This window comes from Macrobrachium rosenbergii, chromosome 46, assembly GCF_040412425.1.
Source record: "Macrobrachium rosenbergii isolate ZJJX-2024 chromosome 46, ASM4041242v1, whole genome shotgun sequence".
Taxonomy (NCBI): Eukaryota; Metazoa; Arthropoda; class Malacostraca; order Decapoda; family Palaemonidae; genus Macrobrachium; species Macrobrachium rosenbergii.
The window spans coordinates 22,895,781-22,910,373 of NC_089786.1; the positions used below are offsets into that span (position 1 = coordinate 22,895,781).

General features: G+C 32.8%; 1 protein-coding gene across 1 annotated transcript in view; it reads left to right on the forward strand.

Annotated features, from left to right (window-relative positions):
• LOC136830399 (G-protein coupled receptor 54-like) overlaps window positions 1-6,493 on the forward strand; it is a 43,751-nt gene extending 37,258 nt beyond the window's left edge. The window contains exon 6 of the mRNA XM_067089935.1: window positions 6,137-6,493. Coding sequence (XP_066946036.1) covers window positions 6,137-6,287 — 151 coding nt within the window. The 3' untranslated portion in view covers window positions 6,288-6,493. The remainder of the gene's footprint in view (window positions 1-6,136) is intronic.
• Window positions 6,494-14,593: the final 8,100 nt, after the last annotated feature.

The following is a 14,593-nucleotide window of genomic DNA, read 5'->3' on the forward strand; positions in this document are numbered from 1 at the left end:
AGAGGGTTTCAACTAGCCATACCAAAATTTTGTGAGTAAATTTACCATTAAATTCAAATTTACAATCTTTTACATAATTTAATCAGTTCAATTAAAAGTACTTTTTAGAAAATGGGATATCCAGCTGTGGGTTCTCTAACAATTCAGAAAAAAACGCCATCAGAGCATCTATTTAGTTTTGTGAATAGTGATTCAACATCAAAATTTACAGTTAGTAGCCTGGATTCACTATTAATCTCTACACTATTTAGTTTATTTATCAGGTCCACATTATTCTTGATATTTGCATTTGAGATGGTACCTACTAATGGGTTGAGAATATCTACTACGTACTTGTGCTTGGAAATAAAGTGTTCGGTGAGGACCTACACCCCGTTTCTTATTTTTCACCTGTGGTAATGTGTGATAAATGAATCACGTACAAAAGTGATAATAATCATCATATATATATATATATATATATATATATATATATATATATATATATATATATATATATATATATATATATATATATATATATATATATATGTGTGTGTATATGTGTATATATATATATATATATATATATATATATATATATATATATATATATATATATATATATATATATATATATATATATATATATATATATGCATACATACATGTAATGTATTTGTGAGTGACAGTTACCTCAGACCTTTTCGAATTTCTTCACACTTTTGGATACTTTTGGCACTTCTAAAGTTTAGAATTTGAAATGCAGACTAGTGAAGAAACACCTTGAGTTTGATTCTCTCTCAAGTGGTTGAAGTCTCTTCATCTGATCTTCATTTCGGATTCTGGCTTTTTTTGGTGAGAAGAGCATCCAAACATTGTGAGGAAATCAGAGAGTTTAGAAGTACATGTGGCTATTACAAATATACACATATCTGGTAAAACAGCTTACATCTAAGGGTAATTATCACTGAATAAGTGTATCTATCTACTTCGTCCAGATTGAACTTGGGCCTATGGTTTAGATACAGCAATAAACGCAGGTACAGTGAATTCGATATCAAACAATATATGTGGCTTAATATTTGTGAATATAAAATCATGTTCCTTGCGTGAAAATTCATATATACATATATACACATAAAGTATGAACATATATTTGCGGATATCATAACATGACATCCCAATACCTACCTCACAATCAACCAGTCTTTACACCCGTTAAAAGTCAGTACTCATTTCTCAACGCATTACGCACGGGGCAATTAATACGCCAAACCCAAAGCTATTTAATTTAACTGGAATGCAACGAATGCCAGTTGACAATGCCTGGCATGACTGTCCCGTCACCTACTCAACAGTGTGGAAATCATTATCATACCCGTCGGACTATGGCCCCGTGCACGCCATTATGTGACCCATTTCTACAGAAATTTAAGCAAAGATTGGGTTCACCCATTCTGGTGCTTGTGTCTCTTGACACTGGTGCTTTCCCACCAGGATTTTCAAACAGTAACCACTGTTGGCGGCAATATCGAATACGATTTGATATCTTGCAACTGGGTCGCGATGACCTGATGTATGTCACACTAACTCAAACATACTTGAGTCGAAATTCAACTGACATGACCGCTGCCTCGTGGAAATTTTGGCTGCTACTTCTAGTGTTTGGGCAAAAATATCTTGGAAAACATTTTTTTACGGAACTATGTTCGACTTATCAAAATAAAGGACTGACCCCAGTATAATCCAAGAACATTTATCAATTACCTACGACAGTAAATCCATAGAAAAAATTTAACAACCCTAATACAAAAATACTCACTTTGAGAGGCAGACATGTCGCTTCTAATGGAAGTGGGTCCTTCAACATGTCTATAAGTCACCATGCTGACTTCACGACTTAACCAGCTGGCCTTTAACGGTTCTCTACACCCTTAAAAGAAATAAAAAGAAGTAGTAGTATTTTTTGCCTTCAGCTTTGCCCATTCCTGTTCACTGCACCCAAAAAAGGGACAATTTCACTGGAATATTTTCTGCTTTACTTCCTCCTTCTCGCGTGAAAGCACCTGAAAAATATTGAAGTTAACAGCAACGGTTCCCGACTTTTTGATATCTCAAAAAAAAAAAAAAAAAAAAAAAAAAGTTTTACCGTAATATTTTCTGTAATCTAAGTCCGTTTCGGGTTTCTGCACTCGGAACAAGTAAACTCAAAAGAAATAACTTTTACATGAAGGTATTTCTGTTACGGGTCTCTGCAACCGAAAAAGAGTAAATCATTTTTCTACGCAGTTCGCATCTCAAGTCACAAGGACCACCACGGAAAAGAAAATTAAACAAATAAATAAATTTAACATCAGGAGTTTTGCTTTCTTCTATGTCCATCTCGTAATACAAAAAAAAAAAAAAAAAAAACAATAAAAATTCTATCTTCATGAACTAGTAGATCCCTCTCGGATAAAACGTATCCAAAAAGAATAAATTTAGCGTTAACATTTCCTCCTAAGCCTGTACCCGTCTAGGGCCTCCGTACCCAAAAAGCAATATATGTAAATTAAATCATCTACTTTGTGCTATGCCTGTCTCTCATCTCTATAGGCGCAAAGGAATAAACTTGACACCTATATAACCTGATTAAAGTTATGCCTAGCTCAGGTCTCTACACAAAGATCTAACCAATTTAGATACGTTTGTTTCCTACTGGAGTACATATATACTAAATTTACACTTTCCTTAGTACTTGGAGTATGTAATAGGCCTACCAATGCTCACACGAATAAAAAGCCATTAGCCACTTTCATTCACTATCCAGATATATAATCTAAATTATAGTATTTATACTCTCCTCCTCCTCCTCCTCCTCCTCTCTCCTCCTCCTCCTCCTCCTCCTCTCTCCTCTCTCTCTCCATCTTATACACACACTCTCATCTCTCTCTCACTCTATATATATAAATATATCATATACATTATATATATATGTATATATATACATATATATATACCATACATATATATATATATATATATATATATATGTACATAAATATATATGTGTGTTATATATGTTTATATATATATATATATATATATATATATATATATATATATATATATATATATATATATATATATATATATATATATATATATATATATATATGTATATATATATATATATATATATTATATATATACATATATATGTATATATATATATATGTATATATATAATATATATATATATATATATATATATATATATATATATATATATATATATATATATATATATATATATATATATGTGTGTGTGTGTGTGTGTGTGTGTGTGTGTGTGTGTACGTGTGTTTGTCTGTGTGTATACATATATATATATATATATATATATATATATATATATATATATATATATATATATATATATATATATATATATATATATATATATATATATATATATATATATTATATCAAGATGTGCCTCCAAAGGCAAACGTCAACGAGCTGGGCAACCTAACGCCCATCTCTTGCCCAGACCAGAAGAAAACAAGAAGAGAGAAAAGAAAGGAAGAAACCTTAAGACTCAACAACGAAAGTAGCGTCAGCTGCTTCTCCCACAGGAAGAAGGTGACAGGTGTTGGAGAAGCGGCAAAGAGGACGGGTTGTTTCAGATTTCAGGCACTTCATTAATATCACCAGGAAACGAGTAAAAAATGCGCCGAAGTTTCCTCGGAGCAATCGAGTTTCTGTACAGCATATAATCAAGGCCACAGAAAACAGATCTATCTTTCGGTGGTCTCGGTATAATGCTGTATGAGCGCTGCCCATGAAACTTTAACCAAAGCCCGGTGGTGGCCATCCTATATCGTTGCCAGAAGCACGATTATGGCTAACTTTAACCTTCAATAAAATAAAAACTACTGAGGCTAGAGGGCTGCAATTTGCTATTTTTGATAATTGAGGGTGGATGATCAACATACCAATCTGCAGCCTCTAGCCTCAGTAGTTTTTAAGATTTGAGGGCGGACAGAAAAAGTGTGGACAGAAAAAGTGCGGACGGACAAAGCCGGCACAATAGTTTTCTTTTACAGAAAACTAAAATTGAGACACCAGTTTAAAAAGTTATCAGTCAACAACAACAAATTGCTAGAACACAAGTAATAATAATAATAATAATAATAATAATAATAATAATAATAATAATAATAATAATAATAATAATAATAATAAATGCCAGAAAACTAGCCTTTCCTTTGTTTTGAGAGTTCCATGGAGTGTTATGGGCAAGCCAGACCATCCACATTTGTTAGCACTTCCAGCACCGACCCGAAAATGTGATCGTCCAGGGTGCATACTGAATACTCTCTACACATTACGGTGAAGCAATTTACTGACCTGCAAAATATTGCTTCAAAAATGGTTGATAATTCCGGGCCTTCACTATACCTGCACTTTTATAAAGTGAATGTGCAAATAATGAAAGGGAAAAAACTGACTATTCACAAAACGTCATGAAGAACAATTATTTTCTAAAGACTCATTCTTTCTGCTCAACTACTAAACCCATAACGGTATCCTTTGCATTTTCATTTCATTTTTCTGTTTGCAAGGGTTGTTGACGGGAATGGAAGTCGGGAATGAAATTACTTGAAATTCAAATTCATTGCGGAAACAGGCATATTCGAAAGAACATAATTTCCAGTTTTGTTTCAATTATGAAAACCGAGGTTTTTCATCAGGCAGAGGATGGGTTTGGGGGTGGGGGCTGGGGTTGGGTGTTTGGGGGTGTTTTGTATGGATGAAAGGGGATGAGTGTTTTTATTATTACCATTATCAATATTGTTATCGTTGCCTCAATGAGATATTATGCTTGCTCGAAGGATTTGTTCACATATGAAGTCGAATACTGACGAAAGGCAAAGTTAAATAAGCTGGACAGCTTGGAATGAAGACACCAAGCGCAACGGATAAAAGCAAAGGGCAGAAAGCAACGCAGCTGCAGAAGGAAAGGACGAGGCAAAGCAGCCTGTCATAATATTGACCGAGTGTGGCGTAAAACATTCTCAGGAACTACCTACAGATCCTGGGGTTACTGTATTTCATGAACGTCCTCAGGCTTATTGTAGATATTTTACTTATTGTAGACAGTATATTGTATTTTAAGAAATTTCTTTCTTCACGACTTGAAATCTCTTCCAAGTGCTCGACTCGAATGCATAATGGAACAAAGGCATCTCGATTCTTCATTGACTTAACGATGTCTTTGTCGACACGTGAAGTATAATGCTCATTTTCCCTCTCTCCTCTGCATTTGCAAGATTTTTTTTACCCTTTACCATGCAACTTAACTTCCTTTTTATTTTTTTACTTTTATTTATACTCGTTCTTCTTTTATTTCTTCTTTGTCATAATTATTACCTCTTGACGACCTCATTTTACTTCTAGACATCTGGTTTCCCAGTAAATGTTTATGGGTTTTTTCCCTTCTCTGAAGCATCAAAGATTTTCTTTATAACAACGCGTGTGTCTGTTTATAAACTTTTCTTTTGCCTGTTTTTTCTTATTGTTTAAGTGTTTCTTGTAACCAATGAAGCGAACGGCCTCCCTCATTACAGAAGCGAGAGCACTATATCCAAAATGATACGGATTCAAGATACAATATCTCCTGAGTCGACTGGTTTTCATGTCATCGCACTGTGTATGAAAGGTGACTGCGATGGGCTGACTCATCAAAAAAAAAAAAAAAAAAAAATACTGTCCTCGAAGTTATGTTAGTTAGCATCATGACATACTTTCTCTTGATTCCTAACACTGAGGTCACGTTTGTCCCTGAAGATATAACAATCTATTTCCTTGTCTGATTTGCAGTAACCTTCTTTCACCTCGTCAGTAATGATGTAAAGCTATAATTCTTATCAAAGTCTGCAAACTTTGTTTTCGATTCTCGTTACAAGCATGACAAAGTTTCTTTTCTGTTTCCTTTGGGCAGCAATGTTATTTTTTCCTCAGGAATGAAGCTTAACGTCTTATCCTTTTTACTGACAACTGCAGGTACCACCATTATGTTTCACGCTTTTCGTATTTATTTATTAATAATTTCGAAGCGAATACTTATCAATATCTATGACCCGTAAAGTCCTCTCTTTCTTTCAAACAGTTCCACCAATCCTATCGTGTACGGCTTCATGTCCAGAAACTTCAGGAAGGGATTCCGGAGGGCGCTTTGCTCTGTAGTCCGTCAGGATGAAGGTCACCACTCTCTGTCTCAGTCCCACACCCTTCGGCCGGTCACTGGTGCTAATAGGTGAGTTGCACGCACCTTCAAAATCGTTGTTATTATTAGGAGTCCTGCAAGTTCAGCGTGGTCTGTTACACGAACAGGAGAGCATACCATAAACTCCAGCTGGTTGCTAGTAGCCTACTTATAAAGTAACTTATATTAGCAGACCATTCTCTGACACTCATATATCGGCAGCCTATCCTCTTGTGTTGGCCTCTGGTGCTAACAGCCATATAGCCCATAGACTCCGGCTGCTTCTTAACGTTAAGAAAATAGCACGTACACTTATCTGATTGTCTGAACTACACTAAAATACTAAAGGTAGTTTATGATGTCAAGTGCCCAGTTGCTACTGTTAAGTAAATAGCCAAAGCATTCAGGATAATTGCTTTTGCTAGCTTGGAAGACAACATAATCAGAACAGTTTCTAGACCTAAGTAAATAGCCAAATCACTCAGGCTGTTTATTGGCGTTAATAGGTGAGTAGTAATGAGTTGAGATACTCGAAGGGTCAACGAGCAGCCAAAAACTCAGATGGGCAGCGAGCGCCTGGTGAGTAAACGATACAAGTAGGTTAGTCACTAAAACTAATATTTAGTAGCCTAGTCTTCAAACCTTACCTAGTTGCAAGAGTTAGGTGAGTAATCAGCACAGTCGGAAAGGTCACTTGAACAAACACGCTAGGAGTCTATATTCTCAGCCGGGTCTGTAGTGGTAAGTGAGTAATCCACATAATCAGACTGGACACTGGAGTTGTAGATCAGTAACTTAGGCTCTCAGGTGGTTTTATGATTTGGATATTCAAAGCAGTCACATTGGTTATTGGAGCCCAAATGGAATTAGTCTACCTATTAAGGTTGGTTAGCAGCAAAAGTTAGTAATCCACAAAGATACGATGGCCACCAGAGACTGTGAAGAATTTGGGTAGGAATATGATCCTAGTACATTATTTCAAAATGTTCCAGCTTTGTAATTATCTTTTTCTGGTGATCGACAGATCTGAGTGATTTAGGGTCATGGGTCCTGATGAATAAAAACTATGTCAAGCAACAAAGACCCTGTAGTATAACCTATATTTCAACATGCCTAACAGTGCTTCTAAATAACTTCTAGCCTGAGACAAGCAGTTCTTTATAATCATCTTTAAATTTAAGATATGCATCATGTCTGAAAAGGTAACCTACGAAAACAAAGACGATCTGCTGAAATGTAGTTGATAAATAAGGTTACGTCTGCTAAGTTGAGGAATTCCTTTTCACTAATTCTTTTTTTTTTTGTATCAATAAAACAATTGTTTTTTTTTACTTTTTCCAGAGTTCTTAAAAACACAAGCAACGGAACTACAAATACCACGCGAGTCAGGTAAAAGGAAATTTGCAGTCAATCGGTAATATTAACCAGATGTTGTCTGTTTTCTTTGAATCTCTCTCTTTTTTTTTTTTTTTTTGTTTCTCTGTAATTATTTTAGTGTTGTCTTGATTTTATAGTCTTCCTATGGGCACGCAGTCATTAACATTCCTCCCCCCAACACCCCATAACCCCCCTCTCTCTCTTGTTTATACTTCTTATTTACGCAACGACATTTCGGAAACCTCTTTTTTTTTTTTTTTTTTTTTTTTTTTTTTTTTTTTTTTTTTTTTTTACCCAAAATCTTGCTTAAGTTTAATGTTTGTAGTTCTCTCAGGCAGTAATTATATTAAAGTTTATTTCTCCATTTGATCAGCATTACTGTCGTTTTTACAGCCAAATAAGTTAGATGCTCAGATGCAACATAACTTTTTTTCATAAATTATACAAACCGGTAAAGCTCCGAGACATATTTTGGCCATGAACTGAGTCGCAATTCAAATCGTGACGACATTTAGTGAATCATGTAATAATGCATTTTATAAAATATTAGGACACCTTGAGTGCACATAACGATTAAATATTGCACTATTATTCAGATGAAACACTGATTATGCATAATAAATAATTTAACAACTCTCAAAACTGATTAAACAATTTAAAAGCAGGTAAGCTTACGGGCATCATTGGCTCAAAAATGTTAAGAGATCAAACTATGCTCTAACTTTCACAGTAAAAGAGGACATAATGTGTATGGATACATATATATATATATATATATATATATATATATATATATATATATATATATATATATATATATATATATATATATATATATATATATATATATATATATATTATATATATATTTTATAATATTAAAATAAGTATATCTCCGTTGAGAATTGTAAATCTATATCATATTATGTTTCATGATTGTATATAAATCACGTGTGATAAAAATAATATAATATATCTTATATATATATATATATACATATATATATATATATATATATTAATACAGGTAAAAATAATTAAATCTTGTCAATTATGTTTCTCTCACGGCAAAATAACTCATATGACTCTTCTACAGGTACTGTTTCAATCACTTTTCTGTTGAAGCTAGGGAAAAAGTTCCTGTTGCAGCCGGCCTTGTGACATACGTTAAACCCCCTATTTGCATTGCCACTCAGTAGAAACCTGTAATCAAGTGATTCTTCCTTTGCAATGCAAATCGTTGGCATTCTTTTCCCTCCTCTGTTTTCCCTATCTCGTAACCTTTCTTTATTCAAAAGAGGGAGGTCTTGATCTTCTTCTTAGTGAAATTCTTCGTGTAATCTCAGTAATAATATTAAGGAGCTTATCATGGATTATATGAAATCAAGTGTTCCTTTTACTTTATGCTCTAACTCGTGTACCCATGTAGTTAAAAATGATAATATAACAACTCATATAAGGACCAGTGATGGGGAAGGCTGGCCCAGGCTGGACGACGACAAATCTAAATGTCGTTTATTTCCTGCAGACTTCTTGCTACTATAAACAGAAGGAAATGGTTATAGATACACACTGAACCTTGTTTTACAAAGATATTGGCAATTTAAGAGAATTTTGGTACAGAGCTGTCATTGAAACAGATTATGCTAACAGTAGCAAATTTCCAAAACATCTTTATTCTTGTTTTTAAAAAGCTGTATATATTTCAAGAAAATATATTTAATTCCCAAAATATATATTTAGTTAACTTTTAATCTCAGTCACATCAAACAACAGTTATTATTCAGACACAATTAGACACACTATCTAGAAAACTTAGTACTTAATTTCGTCCTGAAATACAACTAATTAAAAAATGACATACTGGTTTAAATTGCAATACAAGATCTGTTCTCATGTACGCTGATGATCTACTATATGCATAATTTACCTTATTATTATTATTATTATTATTATTATTATTATTATTATTATTATTATTATTATTATTATTATTATTATTATTCAAAAAATACAAATATTTATAAGGAAAACACTTGAAAACCCATTACTTGCAAAGCCAAATTTCAATGAAAACCAAGATAAACTGAAGAACAAAATCATAAAAACAAAATTTTGGTTAAACAATAAAACCTGAGAAAATAACAAAAACTTGTGAAAAATGTTGATAAACGCAATATAAATCCCGATATATTTACTGGTGAAACTTACAGTCATACGAATATACCTAAACCTATTTCCAATAAATATACTGATTAACTTGCCTTAAACTGCAAGGTTTCATAAAACGCTTCAAGCTTTGCCTTTCTTCCACGAATTTAAAAGCAATTTCGCGGCCCAGTGATTCTTAAAGAATATTTTTTTCGGTCCAAAAGCAATAATTTGAGAAGAGTAAAGTTCATGCAAAAAACAATATGATAATTTCTTAAATAATTCAGAACTACTTTTATGTCTCTTGTGAAGGCATTTCCTTTACTTAAAAATATAAAACAAAATAAAATAATGATTTTTAATTAAACTTCCTCGTACTTACAACACGTCAAGTACAACAGTGTGATATACATAGAATTATTTGACATTTAGTGAGAGATAAATGACAGTTCATGGCCGCAGTTAAATTTCCGACCATAAATAGCAAAAGAAAAGCCCAATCAATTAATAAGTCGTGAATAAAGTATTATTATTATTATTATTATTATTATTATTATTATTATTATTATTATTATTATTATTATTATTATTCTCTACAGGAACGAATACGGTCGAAGAGGTCACGCTTTCTCAACGGAGAGTCCGAAACCTGGATACGATTCATGCCATATTTAACAGAAATGAGAGCGAGTAGTGGCTAAACAATCGAGAGGGAACGTCCCTCGTGCTTGAAAGAGCAGAGGGACAATACTTGTGGCACAATAAATAAACAGGAATGTCACTAAGCAAAAAGGAAGGATCGTGACTCTGGATCAAATGAGTGACTATTGATCTATTACTGAGAGGGAAAGCAATTAATGAATAATGACACGAAAGGTAACGTAACTAGTGTTTAAAAGAATGAGAATGGTGATTAAATTATTGTCTAAAAAGTGAACTGTGATTACAAGAACGAGACTAGAGATTAACTGAATGAGAAGGAACGTGACTTAAGGAATGCAGAGATTAGTGTTTTAGTGGACGGAGGAAACTTACTGATGATAAGAACTAGAAGGAACGTGATTGTGACTAAAAGAACGAGAAAGAACGTAATAATGGATTACAGGGGTAGGGAGGACCGTGCCTAGTGACTTGAAACAAATGAACGATGAAGACGAAATAAACGGAACAAATTGTTACAAGAACAAAAATGCACAAAACTGATGAAGATTTTGAACGAAAATGAGTGAAATTATTGAGTAACTAGCCGTAAGTGAACGACAGTAGTGATAAACACGTTTAAACTGCACTTGGGAAATGAAAAAGAAAGAAGTGATAGTACGCAAATACACAAATTAAAAGAACCGGCAATATAACTGGATGAATAAAAATATTATGCTGACTAAAATATTTGTGTCGCTGTGATGGGAATCTGAACTGCTCAACTCTGGCTTACTCATTTATTTGGAATAACAATAATAATATATATATATATATATATATATATATATATATATATATATATATATATATATATATATATATATATATATATATATATATATATATATATATATATATATATATGCTAAACATATATATATATATATAGTGAACTATTTAAGTTTGGAGATTAATATATATATAAATATACAGACGTGAATGAAGAAATGTGACATTTCCCTCAATTAAGGGTCACCTTTCTAAACACTTGGTGATCATAATGCTCATTGTTGGATAGAATTAGATGTACCTGGGTTTTCTTTTTGGAGTTAATAATGTTAGTATATGTTTTATTTGAGAATAATAACATAGGTACATGAAGAACTGAAAATGGTACCCGTAATCACAAACTGATTGATGTGTTTTTTTTGAGTGTACTGATTGATGTGTTTTGAGTGTTCATGAGAAACATTCTGAAATCGCAGAAATGTTCGGAGAAGATACGATCCGATGATAAACGTTCCTACGATTTTTTTTTCGGCGTTCTCGAATACTCAGAAATGGACGATTTTAGAATTAAATATTTAAAGCCTAGCTATCTTCGAAAAATTCTTAACATCTTTTAAATCAAGTGGAATATTTAAATGAAAAATATTCCATTAGTGTTTGGTGCTCTGTTTTTGAAAATGGTTGGACATTTTAGAATACTTTCACGAAGAATTTCACCTGAAAATATTCTGAAACAATAATGACGTTTTAGATTTGTTATATAGACCGGGACGTGTCTGACAGACTTTCTGAGTGTTGCAACCAATTAAAATAAATTCTAGAATATTTTCTTGATTATCGGTAAAAATTATTCTTGAAGGGCGATTCAGAGACTTAAATTATCTTAAAAATAAAAGGTAATCTGAATCTAATTTTCTTCCTTGATTCACTCCAGTTGAAACCAAGTGCTTTGGTGAACTTGACCTATTGCAAAAGGTGGAAGTCAATGCAACTGCATCTTCAGGGAGCTGTCTGTGTCTGTATTCTACAGTTCTGGCTGAGGAGTGCATTTTTATAGCAAGATTCAAAGAAAACTAATTTAGCACAAAATAACATAAAAGCTAAATATTGAAAACTGATTCATTTATCTAAATCTTCCGTCTTATTCATTTTTGAATTTCTGAATAATGAGGCCTGATGAACAAGCATCCCAATACATTCTAGCCAGCCTCTGGCTTCACGGAAAGAAGAATAAGGTCTCTCTTCCAAGGGAGCGACAGACCCGCCCCTTCAAAGCGGACAGGTTGCAGGAGTCGGGAAACACAGGAGCAGGCAATAATTCCACATACAAATGAACGAAGAATCTTCATAGTATGATAATTCATAAGTGAATGTTGTAATTATCCAAGAATGACACATTAGAGAAAATTGCAACAATGTCTCATTCGTGAATAATGTATAACTTTTTAATTTCCTTTATAAGTCATCCGGGGGAGAATTAAGTTAGTATTTATTTATTTATGAGTTTCATCATCTTTAACTGTCTTCATTATTCTCATTCCTGCATTATTTACGCCTTGTTCATTTTTCTATCATTGTCATTCTGTTATTCAAGCTCTTGAGAGTATCGAGTCATTTTCACTATCAATATCAATCCTTGTCATCATCTTGTCACTGTTATAACACTGACGTTTTCTTACAATTTTATCAGAATTATATAATGTTCATAATCCAGAATATCATTATTATTAATCTGACTAACTTCTCTAACCATTATCACTATCATAATTCATTGACTATCATCGCCTTATCACTACGACTGTTATCATTTTTATCATCTAGACTACGACTGTCAGTATCATGTCATTATTAATGTCCCTACAATGAATATTTTCTCTATCATGTAATTTTCGTTATCGGTTTAACTGAAATTATAACTATCATAGTTACTTTTATGATTACTAGTTGGAGTGAAATTTGATTAATATAATCGAATTTCTATCAGCACTTTTCATCTCATAGTGTTCACTAAGAATTTGTCAATATCATACATTTATCATTATCAGCATGAAAGAATGTTGTTAACATCACCATAATTTTCTTTACTATTTTTCATTAGGAGTCAGTTTCAACACCGTTTTTCATCACAAATCTACGAATCACCTTCATATTTCAACCTCATCGTCACATCTTAAAATTCCTCCATCCTCCATGATATGATTAATCACTATCATATCAAAATGTTTAAACAGCACATTTTACTTCTATCAGAAATATATCACTCAATCATTTTTTTTATCTTTTCCACACATTATGATACCGCTAATATATCAAACTTCATCAGTCTGTAATTCTACGACATCAATCACTTCATTATAAACGCGTAATCAATTAAATCTTGCAGTTAATTATGCCAGAGTATAACATACTTAATTAGTTCATTATAGACGACTTAATCATATACTCTATTAATTATTAAACGTATACACTTCATTAGTAATGTAATTGAAGTCACGATTAATTTCGTTTATTTTTTAATAACCTATTTATGAACTTCAATATTATTTAATTTTTAAAATAAATTACTTGATTACCTGAAAATGATACAGCCAAAGTATTCTCCATCAAATCGTAATCATATTATCCAAATTAATATCAAATAGTCAACATCTTTACCTCATCACCCATTCACTGTTTTCATGAGTCTCATTATCATATCGTTTCTTCTACCTTTTCATTTCATTATCGTTCAGTCCTCCTATTTCGTATTGCAATCGCAATTACGCCACTCTTTTCTTCCTTGCAATTTTTTCATTATGAAATGCACAGCTGAACAGTTAAGCTCTGCACTCATCAATCATCGCAAATCCAGTCCATCGTCATCCTCATCACTGTCTGTGGTCATCAGTCACTGCACAGAGCCTTCATGCAGTACCTATCATAAAACACCAGTGGTCGTTACTGTGTCATTAATGCTTGTCATGGCTGTTAAAGAGATTTGTGTTAAATCCACGGGGGAGGATTTCTCAAAACAGAGATTTTGTTTCGCAGTTTCATACTATGTATGAATGTAATCCATATGTATATTTACACTAGTACATGCATAAAAACACGTTTTCATATAAATATAACCAAAGTCAACTTTAATGAGAAGACACGGTGAAAAAGTAGGAATTTTATACCGATGAAACAAAATGGAAACGATAGAATCTTAGGGTGAGTTCAGAGTACAGTAATATATGTAAGGAAGACACGTCGGCAACTTATCACATCCTTATCACAAACATGTTGAGAACCTTTCAGCGATAAAGTGGAGACGAACCTCTGGCAAATGCTGGACAATCGTATAAAGCACTAGTTAGAAATACTAATAAGTCGTTGACTTGTATTCAACCTGTTTGTGAAGTGTGGGCGATAAGTTAC